Source organism: Scyliorhinus canicula, chromosome 31 (assembly GCF_902713615.1).
Source record: "Scyliorhinus canicula chromosome 31, sScyCan1.1, whole genome shotgun sequence".
NCBI lineage: Eukaryota > Metazoa > Chordata > Chondrichthyes > Carcharhiniformes > Scyliorhinidae > Scyliorhinus > Scyliorhinus canicula.
The window spans coordinates 4482501-4506374 of record NC_052176.1 but is presented as its reverse complement, the minus strand read 5'-3'; the positions used below and the strand labels follow the sequence as shown (position 1 = coordinate 4506374).

The window sequence follows — 23874 nt, the reverse complement described above, 5'->3', positions numbered from 1 at the left end:
GTGTGCATTGTCTATGTGTTGTGTGTGCATTGTCTATGTGTTGTGCGTGCGTGCGTTGTCTATGTGTTGTGTGTGCGTGCGTTGTCTATGTGTTGTGTGTGCGTGTGTTGTCTATGTGTTGTGTGTGCATTGTCTATGTGTTGTGTGTGCGTGCGTTGTCTATGTGTTGTGTGCGTGCGTTGTCTATGTGTTGTGTGTGCGTGTGTTGTCTATGTGTTGTGTGTGCATTGCTATGTGTTGTGTGTGCGTGCGTTGTCTATGTGTTGTGTGCGTGCGTTGTCTATGTGTTGTGTGTGCGTGCGTTGTCTATGTGTTGTGTGTGCGTGCGTTGTCTATGTGTTGTGTGTACATGCGTTGTCTATGTGCTGTGTGTGCGTTGTCTATGTGTTGTGTGTGCGTGCGTTGTCTGTGTTGTGTGTGCGTGCGTTGTCTATGTGTTGTGAGTGTGTGCATTGTCTATGTGTTGTGTGCGCGTGCGTTTGTCTATGTGTTGTGTGTGCGTGCGTGTTGTCTATGTGTTGTGTGTGCGTGCGTTGTCTATGTGTTGTGTGTGCGTTCGTTGTCTCTGTGTTGTGTGTGCATTGTCTATGTGTTGTGTGTGCATTGTCTATGTGTTGTGTGCGCGTGCGTTTGTCTATGTGTTGTGTGTGCGTGCGTGTTGTCTATGTGTTGTGTGTGCGTGCGTTGTCTATGTGTTGTGTGTGCGTTCGTTGTCTATGTGTTGTGCGTGCGTGCGTTGTCTATGTGTTGTGCGTGCGTGCGTTGTCTATGTGTTGTGTGTGCGTGCGTTGTCTATGTGTTGTGTGTGCGTGTGTTGTCTATGTGTTGTGTGTGCATTGTCTATGTGTTGTGTGTGCGTGCGTTGTCTATGTGTTGTGTGCGTGCGTTGTCTATGTGTTGTGTGTGCGTGTGTTGTCTATGTGTTGTGTGTGCATTGCTATGTGTTGTGTGTGCGTGCGTTGTCTATGTGTTGTGTGCGTGCGTTGTCTATGTGTTGTGTGTGCGTGCGTTGTCTATGTGTTGTGTGTGCGTGTGTTGTCTGTGTTGTGTGTGCGTGTGTTATCTATGTGTTGTGTGTGCATTGTCTATGTGTTGTGTGTGCGTGCGTTGTCTATGTGTTGTGTGCGTGCGTTGTCTATGTGTTGTGTGTGCGTGCGTTGTCTATGTGTTGTGTGTGCGTATGTTGTCTATGTGTTGTGTGTGCGTGTGTTGTCTATGTGTTGTGTGTGCGTTGTCTATGTGTTGTGTGTATGTGCATTGTCTATGTGCTGTGTGTGCGTGCGTTGTCTATGTGTTGTGTGCGTTGTCTATGTGTTGTGTGTGTGTGCGTTTGTCTATGTGTTGTGTGTGCGTTGTCTATGTGTTGTGTGTGCGTGCGTTTGTCTATGTGTTGTGTGTGCGTTGTCTATGTGTTGTGTGCGTTCGTTGTCTGTGTTGTGTGTGCGTTGTCTATGTGTTGTGTGCGTTGTCTATGTGTTGTGTGCGTTCGTTGTCTGTGCGTTGTCTATGTGTTGTGTGTGCGTGTTGTCTATGTGTTGTGTGTGCGTGCGTTGTCTATGTGTTGTGTGTGCGTGCGTTGTCTATGTGTTGTGTGTGCGTTGTCTATGTGCTGTGTGTGCGTTGTCTATGTGTTGTGTGTGCATGCATTGTATGTGTTGTGAGTGCGTGCGTTGTCTATGTGTTGTGAGTGCGTGCGTTGTCTATGTGTTGTGTGTGCGTGCGTTGTCTATGTGTTGTGTGTGCGTGCGTTGTCTATGTGTTGTGTGTGCGTGCGTTGTCTATGTGCTGTGTGTGCGTGCGTTGTCTATGTGTTGTGTGTGCGTGCGTTGTCTATGTGTTGTGTGTGCGTGCATGTTGTCTATGTCTTGTGTGTGCGTTGTCTATGTGTTGTGTGCGCGTGCGTTTGTCTATGAGTTGTGCGTGCGTGCGTTGTCTATGTGTTGTGTGTGCGTGCATGTTGTCTATGTGTTGTGTGTGCGTGCGTTGTCTATGTCTTGTGTGTGCGTTGTCTATGTGTTGTGTGTGCATCCGTTTGTCTATGTGTTGTGTGCGCGCGCGTTGTCTATGTGTTGTGTGTGCGTGCGTTGTCTATGTCTTGTGTGTGCATTGTCTATGTGTTGTGTGTGCGTGCGTTGTCTATGTGTTGTGTGTGCGTGCGTTTGTCTATGTGTTGTGTGTGCGTGCGTTGTCTATGTGTTGTGTGTGCGTGCGTTGTCTATGTCTTGTGTGTGCATTGTCTATGTGTTGTGTGTGCGTGCGTTGTCTATGTGTTGTGTGTGCATGCATGTTGTGTGTGTGTCGGTGTGCACGCACACGGGCATCTCGGTGCATCGATAGAGTCATTGATGGAATGAAAATAATTTCCAAACCCCCTCGGGGCTGACCAGGAATAAAATACTCCGGGAATATCCCTCAATGACCCCCCGGCGGCTGCTCGATACGCAGTCCAGGCTCTCGTCACCGGGTACGCGGGCAGCCATTATACAATAATTCGCGAAACATCGGGCTGTGTACTCACAATGTCGTTTTTATCCACCCTGGTCCCTACGACCTTCAGTCGAATTTCATCGTCTTGTTGGATAACAATGTCCTGGAGACAGAACCACAGGAGTTGGGAAGACCCACGGTTACGGTCAGGGTTTGGCAGCTGTGCCGAACACCGGCAGCGCTTCGAACACAATGAGGTGACCCACAGGGCACGGCACCGAGGCACAGTAGGAGACATCAGGTCACATAGCCACACGCTGGGCCACAAGAGTCGGGTTTTTAAGGAGCGTCCTAAAATATCGGAGCAGGATGGAGAGGTTTGGGAAGAGATTTCCAGGGACTGGGCGCCTAGTCAGCTGAAGGCACGGCTGTCAATGGTGGCTTAATTATAACTGGAGATGCACAGGAGGCCGGAATTGGAGGGAATGCAGAGTTCCCGGAGGGTTGTGGGAGACTGGAGATTACAGAGATAGGGAGGGTTGTAGGGCGGGAGGAGGTTACAGAGATAGGGAGGGTTGTAGGGGCCTGGAGGAGGTTACAGAGATAGGGAGGGGTGTAGGGGCTGGAGGAGGTTACAGAGATAGGGAGGGTTGTAGGGCGGGAGGAGGTTACAGAGATAGGGAGGGTTGTAGGGGCCTGGAGGAGGTTACAGAGATAGGGAGGGTTGTAGGGGCTGGAGGAGGTTACAGAGATAGGGAGGGATGTAGGGACTGGAGGAGGTTACAGAGACAGGGTGGGTTGGAGGAGGTTACAGAGATAGGGAGGGGGTGTAGGGGCTGGAGGAGGTTACAGAGATAGGGAAGGTTGTCGGGGCTGGAGGAGGTTACAGAGATAGGGAGTGATGTAGGGGCTGGTGGAGGTTACAGAGATGGGAGGGTTGTCGGGGCTGGAGGAGGTTAGAGATAGGGAGGATTGTCGGGGCTGGAGGAGGTTACAGAAATAGGGAGGGTTGTTGGGACTGGAGGAGGTTACAGAGATAGGGAGGGTTGTCGGGGCTGGAGAAGGTTACAGAGATAGGGAGGGTTGTAGGGGCTGGAGGAGGTTACAGGGATAGGGAGGGTTGTAGGGACTGGAGGAGGTTACAGAGATAGGGAGGGTTGTAGGGGCTGGAGGAGGTTACAGAGATAGGGAGGGTTGTAGGGGCTGGAGGAGGTTACAGAGATATGGAGGGCTGGAGGAGATTACAGAGATAGGGAGGGTTATGGGGCTGGAGGAGGTTACATAGATAGGGAGGAGGTTACAGAGATAGGGAGGGTTGTAGGGACTGGACGAGGTTACAGAGATAGGGAGGGTTGTAGGGACTGGAGGAGGTTACAGAGATAGAGAGGGTTGTCGAGGTTGGAGGTGAATACACAGATAGGGAGGGTTTTAGGGGCTGGAGGAGGTTACAGAGATAGGGAGGGTTCTAGGGGCTGGAGGAGGTTACAGAGATAGGGAGGGCTGGAGGAGATTACAGAGATAGGGAGGGTTGTCGAGGCTGGAGGTGAATACACAGATAGGGAGGGTTGTAGGGACTGGGAAGCCTACGGAAAGATTTGAAGGCATGGATGTGAATTTTAAAATCATGATGTTGCTTGACTGGGAGGCAAGTAGATCAGTGAACACGGAGCAGGACGTGCTGCGAATGATGACCTCCAGTTTACGGAGTGTAGAATATGGGCAAGCAGCCGGGAGAGGGTTGGAATAGTCGAATTTAGAATTAAAGACAGGGACGAGGATTCTCGCTCCCCCCTCGGATGATGAGCTAACTGTGGATAAGATGTTACATGCTCTGAACCCACCACGGGAGCCTGGGATCTACCAGGAGTCCCCACATCAGGGTGGCAGGCCACAAGACCGCAGTAGAGAGTCTTCAAAGGGGCCTCAATTGGTCTGCGCCTCTCTAGGGTTTAGTACAGCAGCTCAGATCATTATCAAGTGTGAATGGTTTCTGGAGGAGGAACAGGTTATAGATGACTGGCAAGGTCCCGGAGGTATACATATGTTAATATATCGTCGGGTGAGTTGGGGGGGGGGGGGGGGGGGGAGAGAGAAAGGGCAGACGGCCGACAACACAGAAGGCATAATCAAAGCACAACAAAGGCATAAACCCGAGGATCCAGGAGAAACAGTGACCACCTCGCAGCCTCGGACAGCGGACAGGCCAGTTTCCAGCCACCAAACAGGCCTTGGAGTCGAGGCAGTGCAGAAAACCTTCGTCACAGTAGTTTTAAAATATCTCCCCCGGACCAGGAAAACGCCGGTTCCCAGATTTGAGTACCATCCCTGTAACGGGAGTTTCAGGGAACAGGGAAGCGTTCAGGTAACCTCGATATGTTTGGTAACAAGGGATACATTCAATAGAAACGGTGCGTTTAGTAATTCATACATCCTAACCGTGTGAGAGTGGATTTGTCTTGTTTGCGTATATTTGTCTTTTCTTCAATAAATAGTATTTAATAATTGTTGCACGACGACTGGGCAATTTGTTCTCACTCGCCTAACGTCCGCATGGACTTGTTTAGTGGCGAATCGGGTGACTGGTCACCGAGGAGGTGGGAACCCAGGATAATTTCTCCCTTTCCTTGCTGGAGGCCTCCTGCAGGGTCTCTAATGGACTTTGGGCGGGGGAGGGGGAATAAACTTCAACCTGCAATCACATATTTTTGTTTTTAAATTTAGTGTACCCAATTAATTTCTTTTTTCCAATTAAAGGGCAATTTAGCGTGGCCAATCCACCTACCCTGCACATCTTTGGGTTGTGGGGGTGAGACCCATGCAGACACGGGGAGAATGTGCAAACTCCACACGGACAGTGACCCAGAGCCGGGATCGAACCCGGGACCTCGGCGCCGTGAGGCAGCAGGGGCTAACCCACTGCGCCACCCTGCCGCCCTACCATGCCACCTTGTTGATTCACCTGAGCAAGGAGCTGCGCTCCGAAAGCTCGTGTTTGAAACAAGCCTGTTGGACTTTAACCTGGCGTTGTAAGACTTCTTACTGTGCTCACCCCAGTCCAACGCCGGCATCTCCACACCTTGTTGATTGGTTAAGTATCTTGAGCACCTATAAAGAGGGGACTGCCTTTCGTGACCGGTGGGCACCGCGGGGAATGGCCCGCATCATCAATGATCTCCTGGAAATGATATTCTGGATTAGTTAGTTAAGTTTCCTTTTGACGTTTTTTTGTTCCAGTGCCTTACCCCTTCTCAATTTTGTGTCAATTTATTGATATTGTTGAAGATCGTTAAAAGAGAATGAAGAGGGCGCTAATTGGTTGATTAGTTTATATTGGCCATCCGGTGCAGAAGGGGAGGATAATTACTTGGTTGCTCAAAAGCGTACGGGAGCGAACGAGCTGAGAGACTGGGTTAGCGCACAGAGGGCAGACGGAGGTAATGTTGCATTCTGTAACCAAACCAGTTCCCATCCAGATTCACGGTTCACAAGCTGGCTGGGCAGCCATTTCTCAACGGGAAGCACAACTCATCCGGCGCAAACGTACCTCATCGCTGGTCTTGTAACAGGGAGGGTTTGAATTGGGATCAAACTCCATTTCTGACGGAATTGACTGTAAGGAGAGAGAAGAGGGCGACAGATTTAGCGGCAGACGCGGCAATTGTACTCTTTCCCCCCCCCCCCCCCCCCCCCCAGTGGCCCGACCCGCGAGGAATCGCAGTCCGCAGGAGCGAGCAGCCGCCTGCAAGCTTCAGCTTCGTCGTGAGGCCCCAGCGGGCTATCAGACTGCGGACGCCGTCACAACGCCCGTCTGGCACAGGGCCACATGGGATTTTCGTAGCGGATGTCCCCAACAAACCTACCCTTTCCCTGGCAGACATGAGCGAGGGAAGGGGGCTCATGCCCGCATGTCTGCAGTGACTCCTGCCCACCCCAGTATCTTCCTGCCGTTATTATCGAGGTGCACGTGTCAAGAACTTACAGCCAGTCGATCCCAGGAGCTCCGAGCCGAACTCAAACGGTCACCCGACCCTGCGGGGGAAGACTATGCACTCTCTACTGATGTTTAAATATCGCCCACCCTCCCTGACAATCGTCCCTCAGTCAACATTGCTGCCGACCAGTGGCCGCTGCCTCTGAAAATAAATGAACTCCCAAAGATGCAGGCATTGCTGGAGAGCTCAGCATTTAGAATAGAATCACTACAGTGCAGAAGGCGGCCATACGGTCCATCTACCCTCTGAAAGGGCACCCAGCCGAGGGTCAGGCCCCCGTCCTATCCCCGTTACCCCCCACCTAACCTAACATTTTGGACACCAAGGGGAAATTGATTACGGCCAATCCACCTACCGCTTGAAGGGGTTTTGCTACACCAGAGACCACTTTGGAGGGTAGTTAAAGAGTGGGTAACATGCGGGGAACCGCGGTCACACAGGGGGGGGGGGGATTTCTTTCCTTGAGCGAAGGACTCAGTGAACAGTTTGAGGACAATTAGACAGCCTTACATTAAGTATCCCCTCTCTCCCAACCAACTTTTTAATGTTTCAGGGTTCCCCCCGCCCTAAGAAAATGAACTGAATTTGCATTGTCAAACTGCGAAGAAGGGATTCTAATCCCGGCTCTCTGGATTTCTGCATCAGCCATCGCTGGATAAGAGGAACGATCCTTTCAAATTGTCAAATTGGGCAGCACGGTAGCATGGTGGATAGCACAATCGCTTCACAGCTCCAGGGTCCCAGGTTCGATTCCCGGCTTGGGCCACTGTCTGTGTGGAGTCTGCACATCCTCCCCGTGTGTGCGTGGGTTTCCTCCGGGTGCTCCGGTTTCCTCCCACAGTCCAAAGATGTGCGGGTTAGGGTGGGTTGGCCGTGATAAATTGCCCTTAGTGTCCAAAATTGCCCTTAGTGATGGGTGGGGTTACTGGGTTACGGGGATAGGGTGGAGGTGTTGACCTTGGGTAGGGCGCTCTTTCCAAGAGCCGGTGCAGACTCGATGGGCCGAATGGCCTCCTTCTGCACTGTAAATTCTATGAAAAAAAAACTCACGTGTCTGGAGATGAAGCAGGACATGGGCCCGATTTCTGTGAAAAGTCCGACCTGTGGTACGAGAATAAGAACCCAGTCAGACTGACAGGAACCCTGGACAGCGACCGAGTTGCTGAATAAAGAGACAGTTACAGAGCGAGGGACCTGCTGTCGGAGGATGTCAGCTAACCAGGGCTCGATACGGTTAGTGAGTAATCCTTCCACTGCTCGACGGTGGACACTCCACAGTTCATTCAACTGAATCTCTGAAAGATTCTGCCAGGACCGACAAAGGAATAACTGTATTTAGAAAGAAGGATTATTCCCTCTGTAAACGTGGAAGGGGAAGGGAAGAATTGGGGATATACACAAGTGGATGGGGGAGCAAGGAGGTGAGCAGATGGGGACGATCAGGGAGAAATGGGGAGTCGGGAGGGGAGATCAATTGGGGAGTATGAGTATGGAGTGAGGCACTGCGAAGGGTAAAGGGAACCTCCTCTTGTGCGAGGATGAGCCGGATACAGTTTAAGGTGGTGCGCAGGGTGCATATGACCCGGGTGAGAATGAGTGGATTCTTTCAGGGGGTAGCAGATGAGTGTGAGAGGTGTGGGCGGGGGGGCCAGCGAATAACGCGCACATGTTTTGTGGTTGTGAAAAATTGGGAAGATTCTGGGCGGGAGTGTTCGCGGTCTTAGCCAGGATAGTGGAGGAGGGAGTGGACCCGGACCCTTTGGTGGGGCGATATTTGGGGTTTCAGAGAAGCCGGAGCTCACGGAGAGGAGGAAGGCCGATGTCGTGGCCTCCGCTGGAGTGGCGGTCGGCATCGCCACCGGGGTGTAAGCCACAGCCTCAGGATGACCCAGGATCAGGATGGGACCGCTCAAGGACAGCTCCTCCGGCAATGCAGCAGCTCCTCGGCACTGCAGAGGATGCTGCTGAGCTTGGTCCCTGGCGTGGGGTTGGAACCCGCCACTTTCTGACCGAGGGGCAGAATTGCCGGCAACGCCGAGCTCAGATTTTAACGGTGAAACCGCAAAAAAAAAGGCCCCGTGCCAACTCGAGGGCAAGAAAAGACCGCCAAAGTGACTTGGCCAAATACGTCCTCCCACTCCAGCCATTAATCAACCTCCTCCTGCCCCTCCGGCCAATCAATTAACCCCCTCCCCCGGTCAATTAACCTCGCCCTCCCGGGTCAATTATCCTCTCCCCCACCCCCCACCCCATTATTTCCCCCCATTAACCTCCACCACCGACCAATTAACCCACTCCTCCCCCCCAGCCAATTAACCGCCCCCCGGATAATTCACCTCCCCCATCCCCCCCCCCCATCCCCCCCCCCCCTCCCCATCCTCCCCCCCCCCCCCCCCCCCCCCCCCCCCCCCTCCCCATCCTCCCCCCCCCCTCCCCCATCCGGTCATTTAGCTTTCCAGAAGTGTAAGAGCAAACAGAAGAGGGAGAAAAAGCTTCACTGAAAGGCTTGATCTGACTCCACGCTGGGATTCTGGGGAGTGAGTCTCCCCGGACGTCCAGTTACCTTGTTGACCTGAGTGACCACAGCGTCGACCACCTCCCCTTTGAAGGGCCGGAAGACTATGGCCTTGTACTTGACGGGGTAGAGTACAAATCCCCGGCCTGGCTGGATCACCCCGGCTCCGATGTTGTCTATGGTGGTGACAGCGATGACAAACCCGTACCTGTGGAGAGACCACATTGAACAGCAAGGCTGCAGTTTACAGCGGCAGACACTCCAGAGCAGCACACAGGCCCGTATGAGACACAGGGCAGTGGGGTGGGGGGTGCACCGGGTCAGAGTATGGAGCTCCCCGGCGTTTTCGGGATAAAATGCGCGGGTCTGCCTCGATGCTTGGCGGCCAGCAAATCGATTTAAGTGCCGCCCCAACCCAAAAAAAGGTGGCCGGAAATGGTTTCAAGATGGCCGACGGAGGTTGCGGATCAGGCTTTGCCCCCCCCCCCCCAACCAACCAAAGTATCGAGGCACCGGTCACGCCCGACAAATCTGCAACGGGGGAGGGGGGGGGCAGAGAAAACTCTACAAGGTCACTCTAAAAGCCCCCGTAAATAAACACAACATCCCCACTGATACGGAGGAAATCGCTTGCCCCAGAACGCACAATGTGGATTAGAGTAATCCGCGCAGTGGTTAGCACTGCTGCCTCACGGCGCCAGGGACCCGGGTTCGATTCCGGCCTCGGGTGACTGTCTGTGCGGGCGGAGTCTGCACGTTCTCCCCCCGTGTCTGAGTGGGTTTCCTCCGGGCGCTCCGGTTTCCTCCCGCAGTCCAAAGATGTGCCGGTTAGGCGGGGTAACGGGGATAGGGCGGGGGTAGGCCCAGGCCGGGTGCTCTTTCGGAGGGCCGGTGCAGACCCGACGGGCCAAGTGGCCTGTAGGAATTCTGCGAGGGCGCCAGCCGCCTCGAGCGGCACCGGGTGGAGCATGTGGCGGCCAAGCGCAGGCAGCGGAAAGAACGCGCAGAATCCAGAGCGTCTCACCCACCCGCCACTTCAATCCCCATCTGTGGCAGACTGCCGCTCCAGGATTGGTTATACTCCCCCCCCCCCCCCCCCCCCCCCCGCCCCCGCCATCCTCGACCCGCAGGCACTGTCAAAGATGAAGGAGGAGTAATCCAGAGGCCCAAGCTAATGTTGTGGGGACATAGGTTCAAATCCCACCACTATTCGGGCGTTGGAATTTAAATTCAATTAATAAAATCTGGAATGATTAAGCCAGGTTCATTCATGGTGACCGAGAAACTATCATCGATTGTCGTGTAAAAAAAAAAAACATCTTGTTCACTCATGTCCCCTTTTGGCAAAGGGGGAAATCTGCCGTCCGTACCCCGGTCTGGCCTACACGTAACTCCAAATCCCCCCCCAACACACACACACACAGCAATGTGGTCGACTTTTAATCCCCCCCCCCGCTGAAATGGGCCGAGCGGGACACTCAGTCCGAGGGGATGGACTACAAATGCTTGTCCAGCGACGCCCATCTCCCACGAAAATCGGCGGGCGGCGCGTGGCGCAGTGGTTAGCACTACTGCCTACGGCGCTGAGTACCCAGGGTTTGAATCCCGGCTCTGGGTCACTGTCCGTGTGGAGTTTGCACATTCTCCCCGTGGGTTTCACCCCCCACAACCCAAAGATGTGCCGGGTAGGTGGATCGGTCGCGCTAAATTGCCCCTCAATTGGAAAAAAAATAAGAATAATTGGGCACACTAAATTTAAAAACTCCCGTAAAATCTTTTTCTTTTGAAGTCTAAAGTTCTGCCGCCCTGTATCCGGAAAGAATATATTTTGAGAACCGGTTCGCAAGTTCCACATTCTCCCCACTCTCTGGGGATAGAACATAGAGCATAGAACAGTACAGCACAGAACAGGCCCTTCAGCCCTCAATGTTGTGCCGAGCCATGATCACCCTACTCAAACCCACGTATCCACCCTATACCCGTAACCCAACAACACCCCCTTAACCTTACTTTCATTAGGACACTACGGGCAATTTATCATGGCCAATCCACCTAACCCGCACATCTTTGGACTGTGGGAGGAAACCGGAGCACCCGGAGGAAACCCACGCACACAGGGGGAGGACGTGCAGACTCCACACAGACAGTGACCCAGCCGGGAATCGAACCTGGGACCCTGGAGCTGTGAAGCATTTATGCTAACCACCATGCTACCCCCAAATAGGGCTGGGGACTGTGCTATTTCGAAGCCCTCCAGTCTGTGCTCTTCCCCAAGAGAGGAGACAATCTCTCGGTATCCACGCTCACGAAAAACCTTTCAGGATCTTAAAGATCTCCACCTCCTCAGCCCTGAGTCAGCCAGAGGTGGGAGTCCTACCCAGAGCCGATGCTCGGGCAACAAAATGGACAATAGATTTCTGCCGTGCCTGCAATAGGCTCCAAGAATGGCGAGGGTGCGTGTGGGGTGTGATCGCTGTGGACAGCGCAACCGGATAAAAGACGGCACATTTTTGTACACCGGAAGCGTACAGACTCGAGGTTCATGACTGCGTACGTCACTCACTTCCCAGTGCAGGTTCCCTCGACCTCAGTGAACAGCTTCTGCTTGACGGTGTTGAGCAGATTCGGACCAAAATACCGAGGGTGCAGCAGGATCTCGTGCTCCAAAGAAATCTGAAAAGATGAGAGGGGCACCCAAATATTTAAAAGTGTCACGGGTACACATGACCGGAATTTCACAGGATTCAACCGTTCCGAGTTCCCCAAAGCCTATCGATTGCGGTCGTGAATATACTTGGGGTAGTGGAGGAGACGGTCTGCGAGGGGGTAGGGGACAGGGGAGATTAATTGGCTAAGGGATGACGGAGCCAGGTCAAAAAGGAGGTGGCGCTACGTGGGGCGGCACAGTCACACGATGGTTAGCACTGTTGCTTCACAGCGCCAGGGACCCGGGTTCGATTCCCGGCGTGGGTCACTGTCTGTGCGGAGTCTGCACATTCTCCCCGTGTCATAAGAGCAGAATTAGGCCACTCGGCCCATCGAGTCTGCTCCTCCATTCAATCATGGTTGATATTTCCTCCGGTTTCCTCCCACGAAGTCCCGAAAGACGTGCTGTTAGGTGAATCGGACATTCTGAATTCTCCGTGTACCCGAACAGGCGACAAGGGGATTTTCACAGTAACGTCATTGCGCCGTTCATACATCAGAGAACTTACAGTGCAGAAGGAGGCCATTCGGCCCATCGAGTCTGCACCAGCCCTTGTAAGTGCACCCCACTTAAGCTTACACCTCCACCCTAACCCCGCAACCCAACTTAACCTTTTTTGAATGCCAAGGGCAATTTAGCACGGCCAATCCACCTAACCTGCACATCTTTGGACATTAAAGGGGCAATTTAGCACGGCCAATCAACCTAACCTGCACATCTTTGGACATTAAGGGGCAATTTAGCATGGCCAATCCACCCAACCTGCACATCTTTGGACACTAAGGGACAATTTAGCACGGCTAATCCACCTAACCTGCACATCTTTGGACACGAAGGGCAATTTAGCACGGCCAATCCACCTAACCTGCACATCTTTGGGCTGTGGGAGGAAACCGGAGCATCCGGAGGAAACCCACGCAGACACGGGGAGAGCGTGCAGACTCCGCATAGACAGCGACCCAAGCCAGGAATCGAACCCGGGACCCTGGAGCTGTGAAGCAACTGTGCTAACCACTGTGCTGCCCTGTTAATGCAAGCCTACTTGTGACACTAATAAAGATTATTATTATTAGGACAGCACGGTAGCATTGTGGATAGCACAATCGCTTCACAGCTCCAGGGACCCAGGTTCGATTCCAGCTTGGGTCACTGTCTGTGCGGAGTCTGCACATCCTCCCCGTGTGTGCGTGGGTTTCCTCCGAGCGCTCCGGTTTCCTCCCACAGTCACAAAGATGTGCAGGTTAGGTGGATTGGCCGCGATAAATTGCCCTTAGTGTCCAAAATTGCCCTTAGTGTTGGGTGGGGTTACTGGGTTATGGGGATAGGGTCGGGTGCTCTTTCCAAAAGCCGGTGCAGACTCGATGGGCTGAATGGCCTCCTTCTGCACTGTAAATCCTATGAAAAAACAAATGGGAGATGGGTCTAGATAAGGCAGATGGAATATAATGCAGGAAAATGTGAAATCGTGCACCTTGGTAAGAAGAATAAAGAAGCTGAATATTATTTAAATGGAGGGAGATGGCAGAAAGCACCGAGGGATTTAGGGGTCGCCGTGCGTAAATCACCAAAGCGGCACGCGGCGGATTGACGTTTCAGGCCGACGATCCATCACCAGGAATTTTGAAACCTCTACGCTGGACGTAAAAGTTCCACGGCCGCCATTCAGGCCCCCATCCTGGAGCCAACGCCCGGATAGGTCGGGACGGCTGCCCGTCAGATGAAACCTCCGCCTGGATAGGTTGAGCCGGCTGCCAGTCAACTGACACCACTGCCCACGGCCACCCGGATAGGTCCAGACAGTTGCCAATCAAGTATTATCACCGCCCAGATTGGCCAAGACCAGTGTCAATCAAGTATTATCACTGCCCACCACCGCCTGGATTGGTCGAGACCGCTGCCAATCAGGTAGCATCACAGCCCAACATCACCCGGATTGGTCGAGATACCTGCCAATCAAGTATTATCACCGCCCACCGCCACCCAGATTGGGCGAGACCAGTGCCAATCAAGTATCACCGCCACACGGTTTGGCTGAGACCAGTTGCAATCAAGTATTATCGCCGCCCAGATTGGACGAGACCGCTTCCAATCAGGTCGCACCACCGTCCAACGCCGCCCTGATTGGTTGAAATGCCTATCAGTCAACTGACATCGCCGCCCACCAGCTGCCCGGATTGGTCGGGATGGCTGCCCATCAAACGACATGGCTGCCCAGCAGCGCCGGGATTGGTCGGGACAGCTGTCAGTCAGCCGACGTCACCGCCCACCTCGCGGTCGGCCGCGCGTAAAACAAAAGACGACTTTCTTTTAAAAACGTCGAACAAAAGCTTACGTGATAGAACATGGCGGCGGCGACGCGATCTCAGTCTCCTCCGTTCGGTCGGGGCGGGGTAACCAGAAGCAGTGCAGCCGTCCGGGAAAAGCGCGAGTGCGGGAGCCCAGCCGGTAACCAAACGTCGGGCCGCCCAAGAGGCCTGGGGCGGATGGGCGACGTCATGGCGTCCGATGGTGACGTCATCGCGTCCGATGGGCGACAGCATACCGCCCCACGCGCGTCCCCTCCAGCCCCGCCCCCGCGCACGTCGCCCCGCCCCCTCCCAGCACGTGATGCGGCTGCCCCGCCCTCCCCGCCAACGGCCGTCCGCCTGACGGCCGCGGCCGCCATTTTGTTCCCTCAGCCAAAAGTTCGACGCCCGCCAGGGAGGAGAGCTCTTCTCCCCCCCCCCTCCTCTCTTTCCCCCCCCCCTGCATAAAAGAGCCCCCTCTTGGCTTACCTGTGGTGGTCTGATGCCATCAGGCTGGTTATGGGGCGGTTATGAGTCGGCCACGTTGGCGGTGTGGGGCGCGAGCGGGGTTGACGTCGCACAGGCCGGGGCCAGGACGGAGGATTTCGCCCCCCCCCCCCAACACCTCGCACTTACTCTCCCAAAAGCACCGGCGACGCCACGATCGAGCAAGACGGGTGTCGCAGGAACGCCGGAATCAGCGGGGAATTCGACATCCCCCCCCCCCACGAGGGCAGAGCGACGTCGACTGCACACGCGTGGCTGTAAAAGCTCCCTTGGCCCGCAAGCGGCCCGCCACCTGAGCCGCGAAGTCCTCCGTCCGCCCGCCGTGCAAGCCGGCCTGACTTCATCGAACGACAAACCGACCATGAGCCGGCCGCTGCATCATTCCGGATCTCATTCGACGAATTTAAATTCCGCCGGCCGCCGGGCCGGGATTCGAGCCCGATTCCGCCCCCTCAAGATTTTTTAAATTTTGTTTTTATAAATTTAGTGTACCCCATTCATTTTTTCCAATTAAGGGGCAATTTAGCGTGGCCAATCCTCCTAGCCCGGACATCTTGTGGGGGCGAAACCCACGCAAACACGGGGTGGATGTGCAAACTCCACACAGACAGTGACCCAGGGCCGAGATTCGAACCTGCGACCTCGGCGCCGTGAGGCAACAGGGCTAACCCACTGCACCACCGTGCTGCCCCCCCCCCTCCTGATTTTTAAAAGAATTGAATTTATGTTCCGCTCATGTGGGGTTTGGACTCGGGTCCCTCAGGGTATTGGGCGAGGCCCCGAAATTACTCGTTCGGTGGAATTACCGTCTCCCCCTGTCGAGTGAGATAAGATCCTTGGCCGGCGAAGGAGTCAGAAGTTATAGAACAGTACAGCACAGAACAGGCCCTTCGGCCCTCGATGTTGTGCCGAGCTTTGTCCGAAACCAAGATCAAGTTATCCCACTCCCTGTCATTTTGGCGTGCTCATTGTGCCTATCCAATAACCGCTTGAAAGTTCCTGAAGTGTCCGACTCCACTATCACAGCAGGCAGTCCATTCCACACCCTAACCACTCTCTGAGTAAAGAGCCTACCTCGGACATCCCTCCTATATCTCCCACCCTGAACCTGAAAGTTATGCCCCCTTGTAACAGCTACATCCACCCGAGGAAATAGTCTCTGAACGTCCACTCTATCTACCCCCCTCATCATCTTATAAACCTCCATTAAGTCGCCTCTCATCCTCCTTCACTCCAATTAGAAAAGCCCTCGCTCCTCCAACCTTTCCTCATAAGACCTACCCTCCAATCCAGGCAGCATCCTGGTAAATCTCCTTTGCACCCTTTCCAATGCTTCCACATCCTTCCTATAATGAGGTGACCAGAACTGCACACAATACTCCAAATGTGGTCTCACCAGGGTCCTGTACAGTTGCAGCATAACCCCACGGCTCTTAAACTCAAGCCCCCCTGTTAATAAAACGCTAACACACTATAGGCCTTCTTCACAGCTCTATCCGCTTGAGTGGCAACCTTCAGAGATCTGTGGACATGAACCCCAAGATCTCTCTGTTCCTCCACATTCATCAGAACCCTGCCGTTGACCCTGTAATCCGCATTCAAATTTGTCCCACCAGATCGGCCATGATCCTATCGGATGGCGGGGCAAGTCGAGTGGTGCTCCCTAATTCGTGGGGTGGACGAGCGAAACACAATGAACGTTTGAGTCCAATATAACTCGAGGTCAGAAGACGATCTGGAAAGTTCCTCTCTGATAATCAAAACCAGTCCAGGAGACCGTGTGGAGCAGGCTCTTGATAATCCAGTATTTCACCAACCTTTTAATGAGACGGAATCCGTAAGAATCACTGCCATCCATGAGTTGGAGGGTGCATCCAGGGTGTTAGGGAGGGAATTCTAGGATGACCCAGCAGCGACAAACATCCAAATCAGGATGGTGTGGGGCTTAGAAAGGGACATTGAAATGATAATGATGTTACCAGCGCCCCCACCCCCTCCCCGGTTAACCCACTGCCCTTCTTGTGGGTTTGGATGGTCCTGTCAAAGAAGTCCAGACGAGTTTCAGCAGTGCATCCTGTAAATAGCACACAGCGGCCTTGATGCATTGGTGGTGGGAGGAGTGAATGTTTAAGGTGGTGGATGGGCTGCTGATGGAGCGGAGCCCCCGCACGGGGGCATCATTTCAGAGGCCAGGGCTCTCCGGCATGCACAGCGAGACCTTGAGGCCGCAGTTGCAGGCAATACCTTGACCAAAGGTGGCCCTTTTACAATCAAATGCTGATTTTTGTGGCTTTCTCTTTGATACTGCAGTGATGGAGACTCTCGGGGAGATGGTGCCTGGATTTGTCCCTACCTGCATTATTGCTTATCAGGAGGAGAATGTAAAGGAGGCGCCTGGCCCACCAGAGGAACGAGTCGAACCTCCAAGACCAAGGGGCAGGAGGTCCTCCTCCAGGCATAGAGGATGATCCTCAGGGAGCTGTCATTTGTAGGCGCCAAGCTAGACCCCAGATACATAGACGTTGGATGCGTTATCTACAGATGAGCAAATACCAGAGTTGCCAATGCTTGTGCATGTCAAGGGATTTGGTCACTTACATTTGCTGGATTTGGTGCCAAGGGGAATGGGAGAAGGCCCATTGCCGGTGTCAAAGCACTGGAATTTGCTGGGATTTCTGGGTTTCCAGATGTGCAGAATGCCATCGGCTACACCCACGTGGCTATACACGCTCCCTGGTAACAAGCAGTCCAGCAACTCAAAACGCAGTGGCTCTTCCGGTCCACTGCAGCGCTGCGCCTGGATGGGCTGTTAGAGCTGTCGGCAAATCAGATGAGGACTTCCTTCAAAGTGTGGCTGGATGCCCTGCCCGCTGCCAACCATTTGACTCTGTAATGCAGACTGTCAAGACACCCGTGAGCTAGGCAGCAGCGGTTAAAGCAAGCCCAAATGTTCCAGAATGGCAGTCCTGTTTTTAAACAAAAACGACTTTTAACTGTTTACAGAATTCAGCAGCGTCAGTGTTTTTTTTCCAGAATCGATGCATCACTTTAGTGTCGTATTGGCAGTACTGAAGGATATCGAGTGGCTCTGAAGGGAGTCACAAGACACTTCTGATCTCTGAGCTTGGCCCACCCGGTGACACTGCGTCTCCACAGTCCTGGCTTCCTTTCCCAATTAACACCCCAACCAAAATTCGTCCATTGCACCCCCAACCTACATTCAACTCCAGACAGTTCTTCACCCCCCCCCCCCCCCTCCCCCCCCCCCCTCCCCCCGGCAGCATCCCTTCAGTGCAGAAGGAGGCCATTCGGCCCATTGAGCCTGACAGAGCGCTCCACCACAAGCTCACTCCCCACAACCTAACCTGCACATCTTTGGACACTAAGGGGAAATTTAGCAGAGCAAATCCACCTCACCCGCACATCTTTGGACCGTGGGAGGTAACCGCAGCCCCCGGAGGAAACCCACGCAGACATGGTGGGGGTGGGGGGGGAATGTTGCAAACCCCGCACTGATGTCACGGGGATTAGCTACCTGCCTCGTGACTCTCTCTTCCCTCCGCCTTTTGGATGCTGTGTTTCAGTGGAATCATCTCGAAACAACATGGATGAGTCAGAGTCACTTGACCCCGTGCTTCAAATTGAATCAGCCTTCGTAATTGAGTTAAGCACTGTGTTTCCGTACCTCGTGCCGCATCACTGTTCAATGTTGCATCGAATGGGACTAATTTAACATGTCAGATATAATTCTTTTAAACATTGCAGTTTCCCCAGGCAGACCAGGGAGGCTCCAAGACTGAGCTCGGATTTTTTTGCTGAGTTAGGCCGCCTCACCGGGACCAACAACCGACTGGACTCTCCGTGTCACCGGCTGGAAACGTGGAAGCATGTGGATATCAGGCAAGGATGGTGATGCCAACAGCAGTTGAATATCCTTAATTATCACGCATAGCCTCGGTATCCATGAGCGTCATTATCCCAGCACTGTCCTCCTTAGATTTACAAATTGTGCCAGGGCACTGGAAGGTAACAAATGAATCTTTGTTCCAAGATAAGGTTATGCCAATTAACAATAGACGAGTTAGTCTAATACTGTATTAGTCGAGGGGAAATTCTTAGGCTTCATCGTTCAAGATCGAATTAGAGAATGTTTGAAATGTGAGGGATAACTTAGGATACATTTATTGGGAGCATTTGAAGAAGTGGTCACGTGGGTCGATGCTGTGGATATAGAATGTGTGGACCTTCAGAAGGCATTTGTTACGTTGCCTCACAGGGGGGTTTCTGGGGATGTCCATTCGGCTGGAGCCGTGTCCACTGGTGGCCATTTCTGGCGAGCTGGACTTGCCCGTGCTGCGGGCGGGGGGGGGGGCGAAGGCGGAAGTCTCGGCCTTCGCTTCGCTAATAGCCCGGAGGCGAAGTCTTGCCTGGGTGAAGGCTCCGACCTAGTTCGGGGGGAGCCTGATGGAGTTTCTGTATCTTTTTTTTTAAATTTAGAGTACCCAATTATTTTTTCCAATTAAGGGGCAATTTAGTGTGGCCAATCCACATACCCTGCACATCTTTTGGGTTGTGGGGGTGAAACCCACGCAGGCACGGGGAGAATGTGCAAACTCCACACGGACAGTGACCCAGGGCCGGGATTCGAACCCGGGTCCTCAGCGCCGTAGGCAGCAATGCTAACCACTGTGCCACCGTGCTGCCCCGAGTTTCTGTATCTTGAGGAGATCAAGGATGCCATGAGGGGCTCCGTGGGCGGATTTTACTCACGGTGGCAGCTGTTCATTGCCTCATTGCTTTTCACACGGTGTTGGTTACCGTCAGCTGTTGGGTTGTGGGGGGGGGGGGGGGGTTGGTCAGTCTATTAGGGTCTTCTAAGTTGGGTGGGAGCCTTGTGGGGGTGATAGTTTTGGTATAAAACTGGGTTGTGTTGTGTTGGGGTTGCTTTTGTAATGTTGAAAACTTTGTTCACAGAATAATACAGTGTAGAAGAGGCCGTTCGGCCCATCGAGGTGCATGGAAAACACCCCGCCTGCCTATCTAATCCCATTTGCCAGCAACTGGCCCATAGCCTTGTTTGAATAGAAATATTTTAAAAACTAAATATAAACGGTAATATAATCAACACTTGGGAGAAGCACTGAGGGTGCAGAATGCACTCTGGGTGGGGGGGACTTCAATGTCCATCAGCAAGAGTGTCTCAGTAACACCACCACAAACCAAGCTGGCCGGCCCCTAAAGGACAATAGCTGCTAGAGTGGGACTGCGGCAGGTGGTGAGGGAACCAACAAGAGGGAAAAACATAGGTGGCCTAATCCTCACCAACCTCCCTGCCGCAGGTGCCCACAGACCTTGTGGAGACAAAATCCCACCTCCACACGAAATAACTCGCCATTGCGCTGTGCGGCACTACCACCGTGCTAAGTGGGATAGACTTTGAAAAGATCTGGCAACTCAAGACAGAGGATCCATGAGGTGCTGTGGGCCATCAGCAGCAGCAGAAATTGTGCTTAACCACAATCTATAACCTCGAGGCCTGGTGTGACCCCACTGTACCATCATGGCAATGCCAGCTGGAAGGGGCATGCCAGGGTATGGGGGGGGCAGGGACGCCCTGACATTGAGTTGGGGCTTGAGGAGGGTTCAGGGGTCACGTCGGGGGCTTGCGAGATCAGGACACCATTTTAAAATGGCGACCGACGAGTGGGGCTCCTCATTGCAGGAAGCGGAGCTAAGTGTGGCCTTGGCCATGCGTTCCACCCTGAGGCCCCGTATCTAACCGGAGCCACGTTAGATAGTGTGTTTCTCAGTACTGTGAGTGTCAGGACGCACGTGTCTAAACATGCTTGCTATGGGACATGGTTCCCTTTGGTTCGATTGTGCCACACGATTTAATGCCATTCTCCTGCCTTTCCCCCCTACCCCTGCAAATTGTTTCTATTCAAGTACTCATCTGATGCCCTCTTCAAAGCCTCGATTGAAGCTTCCTCCACCACACCTCCAGACAGTGCATTCCAGATCCAAACCACTCACTGTGAGAAAAGGTTTTTTTAATCACATCAATTTTTGCAAATGATCTTAAATCTATATCCCTCTGGATCCTTTTTACGAGCGGGAAGGGTTTCTCCCTGTCTACTCTGTCCAGCCCCCTCATGATTTTGAACAGATCGAATCTCCTCATAGCTTTCACTCCGAGGGGAACAGTCCCAACCCTCCCCAATCTATCCTCACAGCTGAAGTTTCTCATCCCTGGCACCATTCTTGTAAACCTCTTCTGCGCTCTCTCCAATGCATTCACATCCTCCCTGTAGTGTGGCACCTGGAACGGCGCACAATTGTCCAGCTGCCTTGTATAAGTTAACACAGAGGCCATGGAGAGCGGAGTGGGACTAATTCTGGAGTGCTCCGGTGAATAGATGCCACTGACATGATGTAATGGGGCCACGTGGTCCCTCTACTGTAAATTGCACTGGCCTTTAAGTCAACGGGAACTCAGATTTCTGTAACCCATTCGTATAGCATGTTGAGAAAATGGGTACCTCATGTGTGAAAGGGAAGCCAGTACCTGCCTTGTTGATTTAGCCTAAAACTTTCGAGTGTGTTGTGTTGCTGGAGCATGCAGTGATGACTGGAAGATTGCAGGAGCATGTGCCAACCAGATGAGATTCCTCTCTGCAGACGTGGCCATAAAGAATCTCCCTCGTCTATAGAACTGCTGCCTTACTTTTAGATGTGCTCTCTTGTGGTCGCTATCGTTTTTCTTTTGTCATGTAACCTTGAATCAGCCTCCGTGAACATTTAGCATGGAAATCTTGTGTGTAGTTCCCTGTAACGGGGTCGTTCCAAGTTATGGCCAACACATGGTGAAATGCAGAGGTTTTGCCGGCTCTTAACTTTCATGACCTTTTTTCTTAAAACTTAAGAGCACCCAATTCTTTTTTTTTTTCCCCAATCAAGGGGCAATTTAGCGTGGCCAATCCGCCTAACCCTGCACAACCTTTTGGGTTGTGGGGGTGAGACCCACGCAGACACGGGGGGGGGGGGGGGGGGGGGAGTGTGCAAACTCCACACGGACAGTGACCCGGGGGCCGGGATTGAATCCGGATCCTCAGCGCCGTGGGGCGGCAACGCTGACCCCCTGTGCCACCCGTTCCGCCCCTTACTTTGTTGACCTCCTGCCTGTAATAATAAAAGTAATTATATTCATCAGTACCACCGGTTGGTTGGTTTGAAGGTGAATTTCTGCGGGTGTCATCGCACCCTGCTGTCCCAAAACGCGTGCGTCGCGTACACTTTGGGAGCCCAGCCATGGTGCCGCCCCCCTCCTGCCAACTTCACTATCAACCTTTTGAGTTCCCTCGATGGGTCAGTGGGTAAACGTGTTTCCTGGTGGGGATGTGGTTCTGAGCCAAGGAAACCAGGGAAGATCTTAGATTCATGCTAAGGAAGCAGATCTTGATTTGGCTTCCATGAGATCAAAAGAAAAACCATCCCAGTGTTCCTTGCTCCTTATTCAGTGATCGTTTTTGGTCATTGTGTGGACGGTGTATGAGGGCCATTTGATTTGGCCAAGGAGCCCTTCCCAAAGGCCCTCAGTGCTGTCCAGAATCACTTGTCAAGCAGTGTCATTTGGCAAGTCATGAAAGGGCAGCTGGCCCCTTCCAAGAAAATGCTCCGCTCCACTTTTTTTATTCATTCATGGCATTGCTGGCTGGGCCAGCATTCATTGCCCATCGCTACCCGCCCTTGAGAAGGTGGTGGAAATGGGCCTCTGTAGTCTTGTCCTCCCTCAAATGGATAAAACTCCTTTCGAGGTTTATTACTTCCAGTGCACCTGAAGGCCTGTATTTTCGTACTTCTTTTTGCGACTTCTGAACCATGCATCAGTCCAAACCCCATTCCTAATACAGGGGGGTTTGAGGGGGGGGTTCAAGATTTGCAAACATTGATGCAGTGCGGCGGGAAAAGTGTAGGTGCGGAGGCGAGCTGGTTAGAAGGCCCACTTTTATTCTCAGAGACTGCAACCCAGCTTCCAATATTGTTCTAAATTCTCCCCCTCCCCCCATCATACTCCCCATGCCCCCTCTTAGCCCCCCACCTCTCATGTCCCCCATACTCCCTGTGTCTCCAATGCCCCTTCAATATCCCTTTTAAAAAAAAATTTAGATACCCAATTAATTTTTTTGAATCAAAGGACAATTTAGTGTGGTCAATCCACCTACCCTGCACATCTTTGGGTTGTGGGGGCAAAACCCACGCAAACTCAGGGAGAATGTGCAAACTCAACGCAGACAGTGACCCAGAGCCAGGATCGAACCTGGGACCTTGGCGCCATGAGGCTGCAGGGCTAACCCACTGCGCCACCGTGCTTCCCTCAATATCCCTTTCATATTGCATCTGCATCCTCCTTCGCCATTCACCCAGTATTCACAATGGGCAGACCTCAAGATGTCTTTGAAATACACATGAAAAAAAACTCAATTATTTTAACAGAGGACAGCATGATGGCACACTGCTGCCTCACAGCGTCAGGGACTCCGGTTCAATTCCGGCCTCGGGTGACTGTGTAGAGTTAGCATGTTTTTCCACTGTCTGCGTGGGTTTCCGCCGGGTGTTCCAGTTTCCACCCATAGTCCAAAGATGTGCAGGTTAGGTGGATTGGCCGTGATAAGTTTCCCCTTAGTGTCCAAAGATGTGCAGGTTAGGTGGATTGGCCGTGCTAAATTGTCCCTTAGTGTGCAAAGATGTGCAGGTTAGGTGGATTGGCCGTGCTACATTGTCCCTTAGTGTCCAAAGATGTGCAGGTTAGGTGGATTGGCCATGCTAAATTGCCCCTTAGTGTCCAATGATGTGCAGGTTAGGTGGATTGGCCGTGCTAAATTGACCCTTAGTGTCCAAAGATGTGCAGGTTAGGTGGGGTTATGGGGTTACAAGGATAGGACGAGGGAGTGGGCCTAAGTAGGATGCTCTTTCAGAGGATCGGTGCAATCTCGATGGGCCGAATGGCCTCCTTCTGCACTGTTCTGATCGAGCTGATATTCAACCACACTTCGCCCTTTAAAAAAACTCATTCATATAAGCCAAAGAAAATCCTCCAGTGGTCACTCATTTTTATACCACATCAAAGACAGAGAATTGTTTAAACAGTCAACTGTGAGCACAGCCGCTGAGGTAAATGGTTCTGAAGCTTTAGAAGCTCAGACAAGTGTTCATAATGGACTTATCTGTAATAATAAACCTGGAAATACTGGGGAGTCAATTGAAACTGAAAACCTAATGGTTTTCTAAGCTACTCCAGATGCCCTGTCAATCAAAGCAGTCCAGCAGCAGGTAATTGCTTTTTATTCCCAAAGTGAATGGAGTTTAGAAGGATGAGGGGGGAATCTCATTGAAACTTACAGAACACTAATCGAGTGAACACGGAGAGGATGTTTCCACTGG

At 52.8% G+C, this 23874-nt stretch overlaps 1 protein-coding gene across 1 annotated transcript; it reads right to left on the bottom strand.

Annotated features, from left to right (window-relative positions):
* Positions 1-2479: 2479 nt before the first annotated feature.
* polr2g (RNA polymerase II subunit G) lies at positions 2480-14172 on the bottom strand. Its single transcript, XM_038787331.1, has 6 exons — positions 13974-14172; positions 11498-11607; positions 8983-9142; positions 7470-7520; positions 5972-6037; positions 2480-2590 (listed from the first exon to the last, which is right to left on the bottom strand). Exons 1-6 carry the CDS (start codon positions 13983-13985, stop codon positions 2480-2482), a joined length of 510 nt encoding a protein of 169 aa, XP_038643259.1. The 5' UTR covers positions 13986-14172.
* Positions 14173-23874: the final 9702 nt, after the last annotated feature.